We start from the raw sequence: 17,663 nt of genomic DNA, 5'->3' as shown, positions 1-17,663 counted from the left end.
CCGCAAAATTGAAAAGCATTGGGGATAAAACATTCCCCTGTTTTAGGCCACTGTGCATTGGGAAGGGATCCAACAGAAGGTTACCTATACAAACTCTACTAGAGACACATCAAAATTAACCCAACAAGTTTCTTTGATGTTCCAAACTCAATCAAAATGCCATACAGTACCTAACTGAGTCATATACCTTCCTAAAGTCCACAAGTAGTTGGTCAATTGATCCATTATACTCCCACTTATTCTCTAATTCTTGTTGAATGCAGAAGATCTGATCAATAGTTTACCTATTACGGTGGAATCCACATTGATCATCTCCAACAGTTTCATCCATAAATGGTGTTAACCATGCTAGAAGAATATTCAATAAAATTTTGTATGTTGTTGACAAGAGAGAAATATCTCGGAAGTTACTGCACTCAGTTTTGTCCTGTTTTATGGGTGGGGACAACAATTGATTCCTTCCACTGTTGTGGTAGTACTACCTGGTTCCAAATTGAGGCTATAAGCTTATGTATCTTCTTAATAAGTCTTGAATCAAATACCCCACCAAATCAGTAAAAATGGTATCTGAAAATAGTGAGTGGGTTATTAAAGGCATCAAAACATATTGCAAACATAAATGAGATCTTTACCTAAACTATCAATCTAGAAACAACCAAATAATGAAAATTCACTACAGGAAATATTTCAAGTCATTAAATAGGCTAAACATATGCATTACAGTAAACAGATGCTACAGTCAAATCTTTACTACCATGAGAACTTATAATCTGTTTAAGTCATTGTGATCGTGATATAAACACTACAGTTCACACATCTGTCTAAGTTTGCAATACCTACATTTGGACCAGTTCCAAGGTACTTTAAAAAATTGAATTTGCAACTGCACATGTGATTTGGTGAGATAAGGATGTTATCATGACTCATTTTAAAATAAAATACCTCATTCTCCTGGAGACACAGAAATAATTAAACATCTGTAAGAATAAAAAATAGCCAAATCCAAATTCAAACCAGTTACTTCTCGAAGATGGCTGCCTCCATCATCAGGACACATTGCCCTGATAATGAAGGCAGCCATCTTCAAGGGTCTCTAAAACATTAGTAAACTTCTACCAGACTACACAGCACTATACCACAGAATATATCCAACTTTAAACTCACTGCTGTGAAAACCTCAATTCCTGCACTTACTTTCTGATACAAGCCTTGAGTGTTGCCAAACACCAGTTTATCCATCTTGCCTTGACACTTTTACCAACAACAAATAATAAATACATTATTTTATTACTATATTTAATGATTCTTACTAACATAATACAGAAACAATTGTACTTAAGGTTTGCGACTGTAATCTTGAGACTTGCAAGGAATGCAGTAAGTCGGAAGAGTTAAAGGCAGACGCTCTTTCCTCCTTCCTCCTTCACCCCACTTCCTCACCCCGCAAGTCTCAAAATTACAGTCGCGAACAGTACATTGACTTCAGTCTTCTTTGCTGGAGACGATCAGATTTTACCCTTTACTCCACGGTGCAGGTTCTTTCTTGAAACGTTTATAGTTGCTCAGCTGGTCAAGAAACTCTATGCTTTTATGTAAACTAAATATTTATTATTGTGTTCACAAAAGCCTACTACTGGATCCTACCCTGAGGCAGTTCATTATAGTCCAACTCTTCACATCCTGTTTCTCTATGATCCATTTTGACATAATCCTCTCATATTCACCTACATATATTCCCTTCAGGTTTTCTGACCAAACTTTTGTATTAATTTTTAATCTTCCCATGCATGTTGCATGCCCCATATAACTCATCTCCTTGAATTTTCTGTTTCTTCCTCTTTCTCTTTGCTCCAGATATCCTCTTCAGCACTTTGTTCCCAATTGCCATGAATATGTGCACATTTTTTACTTGGGGTGAGAGACGAAGTTTCACATTCATATGAAATCACAATTAAATTACAGTTTTGTATATTTCAGTCTTTAATGTTTTAGTTAAGAGATTCTGAATTGTACAATAGTAAGAATTTCCTGAATTTAATTTGCTCTTAATTTCATCATTATCATGATTTTGATTTGTTATTGCCATTTCTAAATATTTTAAATTTGCCATATTTTCAAGGAATTTTTGTACCCTTTACCACTCTCAACTCTGATTATGCAGAAATATTTATATTATTTTTGGAATGAAGGATGATATGACTCAACTATCAGTGATAGAACTATGATCTGTACATCTTCCCATTGTCACAACCTGGTGCAGAAACATGAACAGAGGATGTGTGCACACTTCTACGAAGGACAGATGGACCATCATACACTGAGCTGAATGCAGTGTTATGGCGGCTTGGTCTTGGAGGTTGGTAACAACAAGGTAGAAATGTGAGTAAGAAAGTTCGTCGATATTTATCACTCAGAGCACAGTAAAGCATAAAATTACAGGCTGCATTGATAGTGACAAGGAAGTTAAAAATGTTTCCCAAGCCAAGACAAATGTTTTCTGCATCTGATTTCTCTTGTGGCTTGTGAAACAGATTGTAGATTAGGGCAATAGCAGTTGGAATCTGACACACCATAAACAGGATCACCACAGCAATCAGAGTGATGGTAATCTTATTCTCCTGCGTCTGGATGCTTTCACTTTGCTCAACCTGAAACATAATAATGACTGTCATGGCCAGAAATCAACATGATTCTTTTTCATGTTCTTATTTGCATAGCTACTTCAATAAAAGTAAATATAGATACTGTAATCTGTAACCAGCTCAGTTAAAGCCATCTTACCAGAAAAACCAAAGTCATGGTATGTGGTCTTCAGTTGGTCAAGAAATTCACTTCTTTTATGGAAACTGAACACTCATAAATATGTTCATAAAAGTCCACCATTGTAACCTATCCACTCCTTGCTTAGCACTCAATTTCTCTGAGACTCATTTTAATATCACCTTCCCATTTATGTGCGGATCTTCCAAGTAGTTTCTTCCAATAATGTATTCTAACTAAAATTTTCTCAGCACCCTGTTCTCAAACACCCTCATTATAAATGGGAGACAAAGTTACACATCCATTCAAAATAACACAAAGTAGTTTTCACAAGACTGTAAACCAAAGGCTCAAAGTAACAGCTAAGACTGTGCTATATGAAATACAATTCAACTTCAGATCAGGAATCATTTGGCAAGGAAGTTCTGAGTTCTAGTTTTGGTGTAGGGCCCTAGGCAAATTCATCATAATTTCAACATTGTTAGTATTATTAATCAAAAATTATAAGATGGTTCAGACATATAGCATGCAGTGGAAGAACTAAGTACACATACAGAATTCTGGTTGAAAAATCTCACATGAAGAAACCACTTGGGAGACCTAGGTGAAGACCAAAGAAGGAAGAAGTAAGATGCAAAGTCATGGACCCAATGCTGTATGACCAGGTTCCATAAAACACAGAATAAAGACCTTGCACCCTTAGATACAGACCTGTGTCATTCTACACCGCTGCTGCTGGCTCTTGTGAACGGCATGGATCAGGAACGAGTTGAAAATTCCAAGAAGAATTAGTGGAAGGAACACAAAGGTGATTGTAGTGAACCAATAGAAAACAGCCCGATAAGTCTTGTTGTGATAAACCTTGGTAAGCTCAACAGAATAAACCTGGGTAGCATTGTCTCTTGAGTCCGGGATTTCAGTTGCTTCATACTCTAGTGCTGTAGTCACCGTGGTTACAAAGCAGAAGACATATACCAGGATGATCACTTTCCTGGCACGTGACTCTGTGCACATCAGTCGGCCACGCATTGGGTGGCAAACTGCGATGTACCTCTCAATGGTAAAGGAGACAGTCAGCCATATTGATGTGTACGCTGGAAGAAATGACACAGTGTCATAAAGCAGATAAATTAACTTTGCTTACAGTTCTTCAACTGGTCAACAAGGACTATCTCTGAAGGTCATCAATGGATTTTGAAAAAAACTTGGTTTTAAGGTTTACACTATAGAAACAAATTTAGATTGGAACCGAATCAGTTTAATGTGACCCCTACTTTACTTAAAGCTTCAACATACAGAAAGAACTGTGCTTAACCTCGAGGTTTACAACTTACTGGAAACATTTATTGATATGATTATATTTAATAACATAGGGAAATATAATTTGTAACTACTGAGTGTGATACTTGTAGTCCAACTACCTTTGCAACAATAGATTTGTATCAGCAATATGAAAATACACAAAATGATTATTTTATATGTTTTGTAAAGTTTTAAAACTTGGTCTATCGCAACCAGAAAATAAAACAAGACTGTGAGTGTTGAGAACAGGATGCTGGGGAGAATATTCAGACCTAATAAATAGAAATTAGCATGAGGATGGAGAAAGCTATATAATAAATTGCTTCATCAGTTGATCTGTTCACCTTACATTCTTAGGGTGATCAAGATGATATGGATAGACAAGCAAGACTAATGGGAGAGATTATAACTATAAACAAAACTTTATTGGTGAACCTGAATGGAAGATACTATTTGGGGCATTTAGGATTGTTTGGAAGGATAATATTAAAGAAATAGGTTGTGAGTACATAGACTGGTCTCATGTGACTCAGGATAGGCTCCAGTAATAGGCAGACAATTCCTTGATCAGCCAAGCAACTGTTGATTGTTAGAAGGACTCTACTCCACACACTTAGTTGGTCATTCTGTAATAAACAAAAATCAAAGGCAAAGAGGTATGCATAATGAAACAGAATTGAATTTGTTTCTTAAAAAAGAGTCCTCAGTACTTACTGGTTGCATCAGTGAACCAAGTCCCAAAGCCATAGTACTGCCAGTACCACCGGAACGAGGATTCATGTGTGTTGGGGTAATGTTTCAATGAAAGGGTGAATACAAATATGAGGTAGAGGAGGTCAGACACTGCGAGTGCTGTTAGGTATACATTGGTGGAACTACGCATCCTTCTGCGTGTCAAGACCACAATGGTGACCACATTTCCCAGAACACCAATCCCCACCACCAGGGGCACTAAAACTCGCTGTATCCAGAACCGTGAAGCATCTCTGAACTGAGCAGACAATACCTCGCCTTCACCTGCCTGGAAAGTGTGATTGTCTGCCATAGATTAGTCACAGGGCTGATGCATCAAGAATAAAATGTAGAATCTGTAAAATAAAACACACATATTTAATAAGATCATCAGGTCAGATTTGAGGATTTCATGGCAGTGAGTCCAAGGATGGCTGTCTTCTAGGTTGTTGCACCATGCAGTCTGGTGGAAGTTTGCTATCGTTTCAGAGGTCCTTACCGCCTCTAACATCAGGGCATTGCCCTGATGGTGGAGGCAGCAAGGATCTCTGAAATAATGGCAACCTTTTATCAGACTTCATGGCGCAACAACCCAGAAGACTGTGATCTTAAGATCAGATGTTATTTATCTCAGACAGTATGTCAAGACTTCAATTTCTGGCAGAGGTAGGTATTTTTATATTTACCACCATACCAGCTTTAAAAAGAAAGGAATAAATAGGACAGTGGCATTATTTAATGTATTAACATACACCAATTGTTGCTAAAACCTGAAGTTTATGGCAATAGAAACTATTGATTTCCTTTTTTAATAATAGTTGGTATGTGCTGTATGAAATGTTATGCAAAATCATTTATGTTACTAGAATATCTTTAAAATTTTAAACATATACATTTTTAACAATTGAGTGTTTTCTTTCATTTTTGCGAATTATCCGGGAACATGTATTTCCCAGCAAACCCGAATAAGTCTATTGTATTCCCACGTGTAATACTTGTCAACTTGGTTACAGCTGACTTGGGCTCGTTTAACACAAAAGCAGTCAACATCAGCAGTTTATACACTCACAATCTTCTGTTTCATGTAGGTCACGATCACACCAATGTTGCACCACGGCCCACAGAATAGTTGCATTTTTTCTAATAATTCGACGTGAGGCCGCAGCAGCCTACATCACAAAACTTTGGCGACAAAGAATCAGCCTGCCTTAAGACGGTAACATCTCACAAGACTTCAGAGTCACCAGAGAGGAAGTGCATGTCGTAAATTACATTGAAAATATTTGTTGCTGAATACGTCTGCATCGTTGAATTAACCTCGTTTTGTATTTAACTTGAATCAACTTCCAAAAGCTGTATATCGGATCGATTGTGAGCCGATTTAGGTTCAAGGTTCAGACGTTCATTTACAAGGTTCGTTTCACGAAAATCATGCAGTTCGGTTCGATTTTTTCTTAACAATTAGCTTCCGTTCAAAGGCCTGAAATAAAGCGAGAAATAAACACTTTTATATTAGCGTATATATTTACTTTGTTCTGTATCAACCTCATCGTACCTTTGTCGCTGGATATGGCTTTTTTAAAATCTTTTTTAAGTTTGGAGGGTACCAGATGGCGACACTCCTACATCAGTAATATTTATAGACAAGCAAACCGACAGAGCCTCGTTTCCAGCATGGTGTGTAGGCAGGCGCCGGCAAAACACGATATAGTCCAAACCTATTGCACCGTCTACAGATTCAAAAAAGGACTGCACTGTAAATAACAGACCGGGCGAACAAATTCTTGGTTTTATGGAACACGAAGCCCGCCACTAGATGCTATCCATAGATAACCTATTTACAAGTAAATGTCCTAAATTCTTTTCTTGTTTATCTGCATATCTCAAATGGTATTTAGCTTCAAGTATTCCGACCAAAATTGTGTATGCCTTTCTCATACATGTTACACGACCAGCTCAAATCACACTTCTTAACAATAACGTGAATAACATTGATTTTATCAAACCGTCGTTTACTCTCTCTCTTCCACGTCAAAACTACTTTATTATCAACCCCCCCCCCCCCCAAAAAAAAAAAAAGCAGGTAAAATTTTGAATTTAGTCGTGGACTTTCCAGGTACGACGCCGGTACATGAATTATCCAATGTTCAACGATATGAAGTATTTTTTGCACTTAATCAGATCTTAATTTCATTTCGATTTGTTATTGTTACTCCCAACTTTGCCACATTTTCAAAGGATTTGTTATTATTTCATGAATTCATATTATGAACTGTCAGCTTCGCGCTGCAGCCACTTTACCCTGCACCAGTAGCTTCGGTGATTTATTTTAATACAGAGTCGTGTGAGCTGACGGACTCAAACTGACCACTCACCACACTGCAGGCTGCAATATTGCAGTGTTTATTATTTCTTCTGTGTGACTCCACTTTTCCTGGATTAGACAGAAAGCTTTCGTTTGTCGTAAACAGTCTATCTAGCCGTCACTCACTACGGTTTATTATTTGATGTCTACAAAGCCATTGATTCATTGCCGCCTTTTATATGGGTGAATCTCGGTGCCACTCTACCAGTAGGGTAATGGTACGGACAGGGGGAGTTTTGAGAGAGTAATAGCGTGATATTATTAGTGAGCTCAAAGCAACGAAGACGAGATTTTCCGGGCGTATAGCACATATGCTACAGTTGATCTTCAATGTGAATAGTACATATTCTCATTAATGAACTTTAATGTAAATAAACCAAGAATTTTTCCAAACTAATTCTGCTGTACGCAATGTTAACACGAGGAATAAAACTTAACTTCATAGACCAATTGACAACCTCTTATGCTTTCGTAAGAGTGTGGGAATACAAATTTTCAACAGTCTATCATCAAGTCTCACTAGTCTTGTGAATAAAACGGAGTAATTTAATGTAGCATTAAAAAGATACTTAATTACAGACTCCTATTAATCTGTCAATGAATTTATGTTGTTTACAAATAAGTGATAAATTTTCTTTTGGGTGTAATGGGTAGATCTATTTGTAACTTATCAATTTCTTAGGAGAACCCTTTGTTTGTATTATGTAAAATTTAAATAATAGTATGAATTGTACTTTATAATATGTACTGTATTATTATTAAGACATTTTCCACATCCTATTGTCATCTGATTATTTTATGGATCCATGGAATGTAATAAAATATGTATGTACGTATCTATGAGAGAGATAAGAAGGGTGTATAACTTTAAATTGTAAAAGTTCAAGGTAAGAAAGCACTTCAAGGACCAATCACACGCAGGAGGGCAATATAAAATTTATCACAGTAAAGTATACTGGATTCAAGTGGCTTAACATTTTGTCCTGGAGGTTTCTCCTCAAGATGACGATGAGCCTTCGGGTTCCATAAAAGTTGCTAATTTCTTTACTATATGAGTGACTATTAGAATCTCTAGAACCTATGAAGTTTCTTACTGACAGCATGCGAGGTGTGTCAGTTATTATTTATCTCCAACATTGCAAAACCTGTTCCCATTACATTTAGTACCGTGCCGTGTGCAACACGTATTAAGATATTCAGGCCCAACGTTTATTCAAAAAAAAAAGTTGACAGTGGAACCACTGTTCCGGAGAATTTGACGTAAATACGGCTATACGGAAAGGAAGTTTATATATTGGCTTTATTCTAAATATTTCCTTTATACATTCTCTACAATTGCGTAAAGTTTGATTAAGACTTTGCTAATTTAACTTGAATTAATTACGCTTAAGATGGGTCTGTGGTAGCTGAATGTAAAGTAATGTAATGTAACGTTTCCGAGGTAACAACAATGCTGAGCAAACAGATGACGTTTCCTAGGTAACAATAATGCCGAGTAAACAGATGACGTTTCCTAGGTAACAAAAATGCCGAGTAAATAGATGTTCCTTAGCTAACCATTGTTGTTTATTTGTTGATAAACCATTGTTACACTTTTTCGTTACACTTTTTCGTTTCACCTTTTTGTTTCACTTTTTGCCGAATGACACTGACCCTAAAATATAGACGTATTTACATCAAAAAATCTCTAAAAAGTTGATATTTAGCGAAACACAAGAAACATCTCACGCAATAAAACGTCCTGAGCGGAACACCAACAGTGGGACGTTTCCCATTAAATTTGGACAGATATATTCAAAACTTAACGGCCACTGAGATTCACGAAAGATCACAGAAAGCCGCTCCGTAGACATACACATCTTTTCCCCCTCTAATAGTTGGTTATTTTGTTACGTTCTATCAAGCGCTCGATGGGGATAGGATAATTGTGATCTGGAGAAATGTGGCAGTAGGGTACTATTCACACATCAGCTCCCGTTAAAATATAAATTCTTCAATACATACAATTCGAAGAAGACCCACTCCTGTTTCAGCTGCAACATATGTTACATGCAATTTTCCTGCTGAGGTCCTCCCCGCGCCAGCTCGCCATCCCTGTAAAAACAATGCTTTCCAAAATACCGCGATCAGAACTGTCGGCCGATCCACCTTAATGTCATCCTCCCATTTCCTTCTCGTTTTTTTTCCCGAGTGCACGATTTATTCCAAAATTCTCTATCTATTCATGGTCTCCCCCCACCATAGCCCCCTACACTATGTATCTGTCTTCAAACGCCCTAAAGTACTTGTAATTTATAACATCATGTCACAGCATTCAACGCGCAATTTACCAAGAACTTCGCCCTGTTCGTGAGCCCTTTCAGTCACGTCTTCATAACTCCACTGTTCAGTTGGGAGGATAATATTAAAATGGATCCTACATAAAAAGGTTGAGAGATTGTAGATGAATTGAACGGGCTCGGGACAGGATTGTGGTGGACTTTTGTGGACACGATGACGAACCTTACTAAACCGCATGTAATTTCTGAGCCGACTGAATAAAAACAAATGTTTCAACAAAGTTAGTTACTAACACTTCGTTTCGTGTACAGTCTAGTGACTAGGCTTTTGTCAGATGTACATTTTAATATACCGTGCGCTACAGACGAGCAATAGCCCGTATTTATAATATTACTAATTCCTGTGCCTTATGTATTTACAATGATGCATATTATTATATAAAACGTCTTTCACATTGCAAATAACACACGCATTGCGGCCTCCAAACCGGAAAAAAATACTTGTAATATTAGCGGGTATAAGACATAGATGAAATGACAAAAAGAAGGAGCCTAGCTTATTGGAAAGTTTACATCTGTAAACTGACAGACTGTGAACTTACTGTATAATTTATCTCGTGTTCTTGCAACATTCTTTCCGATGGTGCTGCATCAATTACACAGCTTACAAAGCGACGAATAATATGATGTATATAGGTAACACACGAATATTATCAACAGCTGCCACTACCTTGTATCTCGTACATGCGCACTGCAGTAATTGCTTTTCATAGAACGAACCAACAAATCTCAGTTAAATACAAATATTGTTGTCCGTACGTTTTCGCGGTTGGAGTTCAGACTGTAACTTCGGTTTTAGGGTGACAGCCGAAGTTATACGTTCATACAAATATTCTTATTTCACTGATCGTTTTGGATCCCGACATCGCTCTAAAATCGAAAACATTTCGCGCAGTCACCATGTCACTTTTAGAACATAATTTGAAATGTTGGTGTTGGTTCAACCTCAGATGTTCTCGCCACCGCCATATTGGAAAAAAAAGAAGCTTAATAATGTTGCTTTTTTAATATTTTATTTTGCAAATATAGAGTTGCCAGACGTCCCGATATACACGAATGTCCAGCAACCGTTTCTATGGAGAAACAAGAAATTCATGCATCCATATTCTTGGTTAGAAAGTGGAACTTGGAGGACATGCAAAATGGATACGATTAATCAGGATCTTAAAAAATTAGGTGGAATTGGCTTCAGGTTATACCATCCGATAGACTGCGTCCCCGATAAACTGGCAGCCCTATCTTTCTCTCCAAAATGTTACACAGTTTGAATAACAGGAAAGCCAAGTGTTTCAGAGAAATGCTGATGCCCTTACGTCATCGGTGACGACGTTGGCCCAAACTGTTGGCTCAGGACCAATCACACAAGAACACGACGCCCGAAAATAACAATAAAGTGAGGGGAGAATTGGCTTTGCTGCTGATAAAACGCTAATAACAGAAATAGAGAATTAAAGCGTTACTCAGGATTTATGGTAAATACACAGAACGTCAGAGGGGTTTGTACTTGCCACATGGCGAGTAGCATAAACGCTGTACAAAGGCGAAACTGTGTACGGGCCAACATCACCCTCTAATTGCCTGTCAGTGCTAAGCTTCTCCTTACATCCAATAGTTATTTTTTGGCTGCTGTGCACTCCTCACTGACCTTGTATGATTTGAGGTTTTCACAGCGCTCTGTAGTCTGGTAGATGTTTACCAACGTTTCAGAGATCATACTGCCTCCTCGTCAGGGCGATCGCAGTATGACCTCTGAAACGTTGGTAAACATCGACCAGCGCAATAACCCAGAAGACAGAAATCTTCTCACTGACCTTGCTGTTATGAAAAGCAGTGTTATGGACGGACAGACGCAGCCTTGTCATTATGGGTTCCGTTTGTAGTTTCTGTCTGTATGTATGTACAGTCCAGTCTCGACACGCCTCAAATCTTCGCACTGCCAGAGTATCTGATTTAATGACTGCAGCAATTTAACAATTTAATGAACGACGCTCACCTAAAAACACTTACACATTCAATTCGTGTCAATAACAAAAGTTGCTCAATGAAAACTATTCTCTCTGATCTGAGAACAAAGCAAAACCTAGACTGTGTTAGACATATATCACTATACTGTCTGTCTGCCAGAAAAACCCGAAAGTTCGACACCGCTAATATACCAAAGCCCGCCATTGGACATGATCCTGAGCCAGTTACATCCACCTCCTACCTCATTCTCGATCTTCCAGATGGAAGTTTTCCAAGACGTTTCTCCAATGAAATTGTCTGTCACAGTAGCCATGTGCCCAGCCCATCTAAATATCTTTATATTCCATTGCATTTACAACACCCGGTGACACGAACAAACCACAAAGTTTCTCCTAAACTGCCCGCTAACGTCATCCCTTTTAGGCAGAGAGATGTTTGTTACCTGCTGCATGAAAGATAAAAGAACACGAACACTTAATTTGCGTTATTCTGTGTAAGTCATAAAATCATTGCAAGGTGTAAATATTATGTCTGTCCGCGTTTGATCTCAAAAACTGTAGAGCGAATTTTGTTCAGGTTCGTATGTCTAATAATCTACTATATATACAGTTTAGTTCGAACTTCGCAATCCCACAAAAATGTACAGATGTTTAACGTGACTATTGTTCGTATAATATTCCGAAACGCAAGAAAGCATAACAAGTTTTGGCTCGCAGTGTGAATTTCTTTGTAATATTCGATCCGTAATTAATGTTGGCGTTCATTTTCATGTGGTAACATTCACTCCGGCTCCAACATTTGTACAGAGCGATAAATGGACACCTTGGTATGTAAAATCGTACAGAACGCTTCTTTCGATTACAAATAAATGATTTCAAGAACCTGGTCTTAAACTTAAGGGTGGCCATGCACGCTACGACTTACCGGAAGGTTTACGTCCCTGAAGGCAAACCTTCCGGCAAACCGGAGAGTGTGTATTGAATTTGGCCGGAAACCGAGCCTCCGATAAATCTGCAGTCGCTTGATTTTTACCTCGACGTTTACAGGATATATACAAGTCGTAACGAGTGTGGGGAGAGAGGAGGGTAGAGACAATGCTTGTACTCAATCAGTCAACACAGCACTACACAGCCCTGTTTGTTTCGTCAGTTTTATATTACCATTATTGGAGTGATGGCTGACATGAGATCCTGGCCTCATGAATTCATCTCCGAATTCATTGAGTTGTACAGGTCTCTGCCTTATTTGTACAACGTAAAAAGCAACTTTAGATCCTCGTGGGTTTCTTCCAGTGGCCAGAAACCTCGGGGTAGCCCTCAACCGTTCATGCGGAGAAATTGCTGTTCTCATTACGTTATCTTCCTTCCCGATAACTGGAGAAATTAAGTTTAACAGCTGCAGATATGTGTCCTCATCCACTCGCAGGTATTTACGCCAGTCAGTCGGCTCTAACCGAATTTCATTCAACAAATTTATGTGAGAATGTTTTGATCCGTCTAACCAACTTCTGACCCACTTAGAACGTTTCAACTTTCTTTTATTTTTCAACATTAAAGTAACAGAAAGACCGATTACAATCGCATCGTCTTCACTGAACATGTTGTAGCATCGACTCAAGAATAAAAAGACTGAGCACAAACCTGCCACAAAGTCTGTAAGTGTGTGGGCTTACCTTTCGACTTTAATCTTGGAAGTCAGGCCTTCTGGTAAGTCGTAGTGTGTATGGCCACCCTAAGAATTAAAAATATAGCTGTCATATGACATCTTTCCGCAGTTACCACAGTTAATGGAAAAGGGCACTTGTACAACTGGCTTCACTTTCCACTCGTTTTAATATAAGGAAAAACGACAAATAAGACTTCATACTAACCTGAGCCCAAGTCATCCAAAGTATCTAACAAACAAACGAATCTTTAAATTCCTAATTCACATATCGTACTACACGCTCAGAAGGGTGACAATGAAACACAGGACGACATCCGGCAAGCAGACACCAGTTTAATAATATTAATATTAATACACTACCTGATACTGTTACGTTATTAACGACATAAACTTACCAATAAAACGCGTAGCACACCAGAGCTGGTGAAACGGTCCAACTTTGGCAAGCCCCGTTCCTCCACTGAGCGGGGTAGCTGGCTCACGTTCAATTGAAAATGTCTACGAAGTCAGTCACAACCTTGAAATTGCCGCGAGAGGGAATAAATGTTAATAAAAACTTTGGGTGTGAAAAAAACAAGTTGATCGATCAACCAAGATGATAGACAGAACTCTATCCTGCAGCAGTTGCTAGTTACACTGCTTAAAAAATTACGAAATAAACCCCAAAGATCATCACCATGATCATAAAATCTCGCCACTTAACGAGCGATTTTTTGAACACATAGCTCAATATCATTCCTTCCTAATACGTCTAAGCCTCACAACTGATCAATTCCCCTTCTTTGTGATATGTTTCTCTCATTCTACTATTAGTGGTGTACATTTTTGCAGCTGTCATCTACACCAACTTCCCTTCAAATGCTTAAATCTACATAGTCAAGTCAGAAGGAACTACAAATTAACAAGACTAGAGCAGCGCAATGCATACCAAGATATACAGTTCTCGATGGCATCCTTTGCACATTAGCACTCAGAAGCTTTTAGGAAGACAGAGAAAATAATAGTACAACAAAATTTTATTTTGATTAGACAAAAGCTTCATATTGAAGCTTTAATATCATATTTAGGTAAAGTGAAAAACTAAACGCAATTTGTGGCCTTATGCACCATTATGTCATGTAGACTCATGAGTGGCAACCAACGCTTTGCAGGAGCTGCACAATGTAGCAACATAACTGACATCTTCATTGCCATGAGAACTTCTCATGACATAAATGCAACTGACCCCATGGGTTAGTATGTTAGACTCATGTGCAAAAGATCACATGATCAAAACCCTGCCAAGGTCATTATTTTAATGCTTGAATTTTTAAATATGTTACATACTACTACTACTACTACCACCACCACAGCCATCACCAGTACTACTACTAGTTAGTAGCTCTGATGATTCATTAATTGTAGTCATTGAAACAAATGCTAAATATAGATTTCTTGCAGTCACCTTGGTTTACATTTCAAGAAAAAAACTACCTGAACAAAAATTGGATATTTTCAAAGATGTCACCATGTATCATATTAGAACTGTTATTACGCAATGCTAGTGTTATTCCCACCTTAAAGTCCATGCGTCCACCATGCTGATATCTCTGATTGTAGGAAATTAAATTGTATGACCCTGGGGTAGCTTCCAAAGGTATAGTATCCATACTGAATTTCATTAAAATCCATCCACCTGTCCCCAAATTAAAACATGTGGATAAATAGACACAATTATTCTTACATGTATCATTCTGTGCACTTCGTGCAAAGAACATACAATAACAATATATTTCATAGTTTTAAGCATAAAATATATAAATACTGTTTCATAAAAAATTTATATGTAAGTTTATGTTATATCTCCAAATCACTAGTTATAGTCATCAAACTGAAACCTAGATACAGATTTCACATAGTCATTATGTTGTTTTACACTGCACAAAAGGTGACTCTTCAATAGCAAATTATTTTTTGAAGATATGAGGAAGACATACGACCTTTCCACCATGCACAAACTATAAAACCTTTGCAGTTGAAACAACATTGTTAAACAATCCAGAATCAACCAATACCTTCCCTAATAATCAAATTAATTTTTGCTATTCTCTTTCCTACATGTGGACACACAACACCAAAGGTACTTCCATTAATCTGCAACACTCAGCAGGTTTATCTTAAGACACATTTTCTGCTGTTGCAGCATAGACCCTGGTTACTACCTCACATTCTGCTTCCAGGTCTTTATGACATTTTAAGTGTTATATCATGTGGCAGATAGCCAGCAGAAAACATGCACATTTTCTTTGCTCTACAGAAAGTACAGAAGTGTATGATACTTGGACAGATGCCAGTTGCAGTCCCTGTTTAAAAATATTTTCCTTACTCTTTTGCTGTGAATGTAGTAAAAATAAGAAAGTGAATGTCTGACAGATAGTACAGCATTTTTTTTCCTGGATTCATTTAACAATTCTAACTCAACTGCATATATTACACAGCATCAGGAGAGAGGATTGTGAGTATTGAAACAGGAATTACTTCAAAAGTACAATTTCAGAAAACAGACAGTTATCCGAGGAGCTGGCCCCAAGGACTTAATCACACCTTTGAAGTTGCAAGGCAGTTATGATGATACTATTAATGCATCAAGACAGCCTCCAGCAGCATGCTATTCAAACCAAGTTTCAGAAATATCAATCAACTAGTGCCCAAAATATTGGTGTTTGGCGACTTGCAAGCCTGACAGGAACCGTAATAAACGTTGTAATATGTGCAGCTGTACAACCAGTACCTGATACATCTTCATGGCACAATGGGCAATTACCTTCACTTAGCAGGCATATATTACCCTAATGATGGAGGCAGCAAAGACTTCTGAAATGTTGACAAATGTCTACCACACCACAAAGCACTACAAACCAGAAGACAGTTGTCTTCTTACCTTAACTTGTTCTACCGAAGAGTCGTGATGCATGAAAATCAATGGGACTCATGACATAGGAGTTAATGGTGATGTACAGCAATATGACAAGACACAATAATTTTCAATTGTAAAGTTGATCACCTTAAATTAAAGAATAAGATGGGTGAGTATGCAGCACACATCTGGAAGATGAAAAAGACATAAAAACTTTAGTTGGGAAACATGAAAGGAACAGGCACTCAGGAAACCTATACTCAGATTCAATTATAATATTAAAACAGATTTAAGATAAATAATCTTTGAGGTTGTGGACTGGATTCAGGACAGGATCCAATAATGGGCTTTTATGAACATGCTAATAAACTTCTAGTTCCATAAAAGCAGGAAATTTCTTTACCTGCTAATCAGCTACATATTTTTCAAAAAAGACAGTGCACCATGGAGAAACACACTTAATAACTAATTTTTATGTAACAAATATGTAGAATATTTTAACAATAATTGATCATGTGATGAGATTAAGGAGCAATAGTTAAAATTATAATTTTAACTATGAAAGTTCTGATATCAGGCCAACTTTGAGGCTAAAATATTTGTATTAATAAATATAAAAAAAGCAAATATGAAGTACATTGTAGGTGCAAAGAAATAAAGTCAAATCCTACAAGAGTTGTCCTTTAAGCTTAATTTTGAATTCTCAAGTTCAAGACAGGCAGCAATCGTGTTCCGTTGTTAATGACTCTATGTTTTAAAGAAACAAAAAGAAATCAGTTTAAAAAAGTACAAAATTCACAAACAATGCTATAACTTGACATTCTTCATACATGTACTTTTAAGAAACAGAATATACATTTAGGATGCAACTGCAACATTTTACTGTTCATTTTCAATGACCAAGCATAAGGGCAGCCAATTTAATGGGTAAGCAATCAACCAAACATATTGACCTCACTTCAAGGAACAAGTAATTTATGTAGGATTTGAGGTTTTCATGGTGGAGAGTCTGTAGATGGCTATCAGTTGTTGCGCTGTGTAGTCTGGCAGCAAGAACCTCTGAAATGTCAGCAAACTTCTACCAGACTACATGGCGCAAAAACTAAGAAGACAGCCATCTTCACAAGTAATTTAGTTAAATATCATGACTCACGTATGTAGGGGATAACTCATTCATAAATTAAGGTGGCTGTCTTCTGGGTTGTAGCACCATATAGTCTGGTAGAAGTTTTAATTATTACCCTAGTGATGGAGGCAGCAAAGACCCCTGAAACACTGGCAAACTTCTAGGAGACTATACAGCACTATAACCCAGCCGTGAAAACCTCAAATACTAACATTCATAAATTTATCATTCCAACTGTTTGGGTCATACAGCATCAAATGGTAAGGTGATTAGTGAACTGAAAAGGATTTTGAAGAAATTATGACCTATTTTAGGGTATTATAATAACACCTGCCTGAAGACACTGAGGAAAATCATGAAAAACCTGTCAGGACAGCTGCACCTCAGATCTCCTAAAAAGAATAACCAGCAGAAAAATATTGGTGCACTGTAAAAACCAGCTACACTCAATAAATAAGCAATGAAAACAAAAAATAATTTGTGAACTGACTAAAGTACCTTAATTAACCAGTT

At 37.5% G+C, this 17,663-nt stretch overlaps 1 protein-coding gene across 6 annotated transcripts; it reads right to left on the bottom strand.

The window, feature by feature from the left end:
* Positions 1-1,279: 1,279 nt before the first annotated feature.
* On the bottom strand, positions 1,280-14,811 carry Proc-R (Proctolin receptor). Of its 6 annotated transcripts, XM_022063737.2 has the most exons (6): positions 14,685-14,811; positions 13,524-13,645; positions 13,136-13,194; positions 4,777-5,150; positions 3,472-3,854; positions 1,280-2,648 (listed from the first exon to the last, which is right to left on the bottom strand). In XM_022063737.2, the coding sequence occupies exons 4-6, from the start codon at positions 5,105-5,107 to the stop codon at positions 2,220-2,222; spliced, it is 1,143 nt and encodes a 380-aa protein (XP_021919429.1). In that variant the 5' UTR covers positions 5,108-5,150; positions 13,136-13,194; positions 13,524-13,645; positions 14,685-14,811; the 3' UTR covers positions 1,280-2,219. The 6 variants fall into 6 exon arrangements, with proteins under 6 accessions (XP_021919429.1, XP_021919427.1, XP_021919430.1 ...); XM_022063735.2 differs by lacking the exon at positions 13,136-13,194; XM_022063738.2 differs by lacking the exons at positions 13,136-13,194; positions 14,685-14,811 and adding an exon at positions 11,310-11,455 and having other exon boundaries at positions 13,524-13,623.
* Positions 14,812-17,663: the final 2,852 nt, after the last annotated feature.

The sequence above is a fragment of the Zootermopsis nevadensis genome, unplaced genomic scaffold (assembly GCF_977971745.1).
Source record: "Zootermopsis nevadensis isolate Lab colony 2312 unplaced genomic scaffold, Znev_1.0 Znev_ptg000007l, whole genome shotgun sequence".
NCBI classification, from domain to species: Eukaryota; Metazoa; Arthropoda; class Insecta; order Blattodea; family Termopsidae; genus Zootermopsis; species Zootermopsis nevadensis.
This window is presented reverse-complemented; position numbering and strand designations above follow the sequence as displayed.

Coding starts and splice junctions, on each gene's coding strand:
- Proc-R (XM_022063737.2), bottom strand. CDS start 5,107: ATGGCAGACAATCACACTTTCCAGGCAGGTGAAGGCGAGGTATTGTCT. Junction 3,855..4,776: donor TTGGTTCACTGATGCAACCA/GTAAGTACTGAG, acceptor CATTTCTTCCAG/CGTACACATCAATATGGCTG. Junction 2,649..3,471: donor AGCGGTGTAGAATGACACAG/GTCTGTATCTAA, acceptor ATTATGTTTCAG/GTTGAGCAAAGTGAAAGCAT.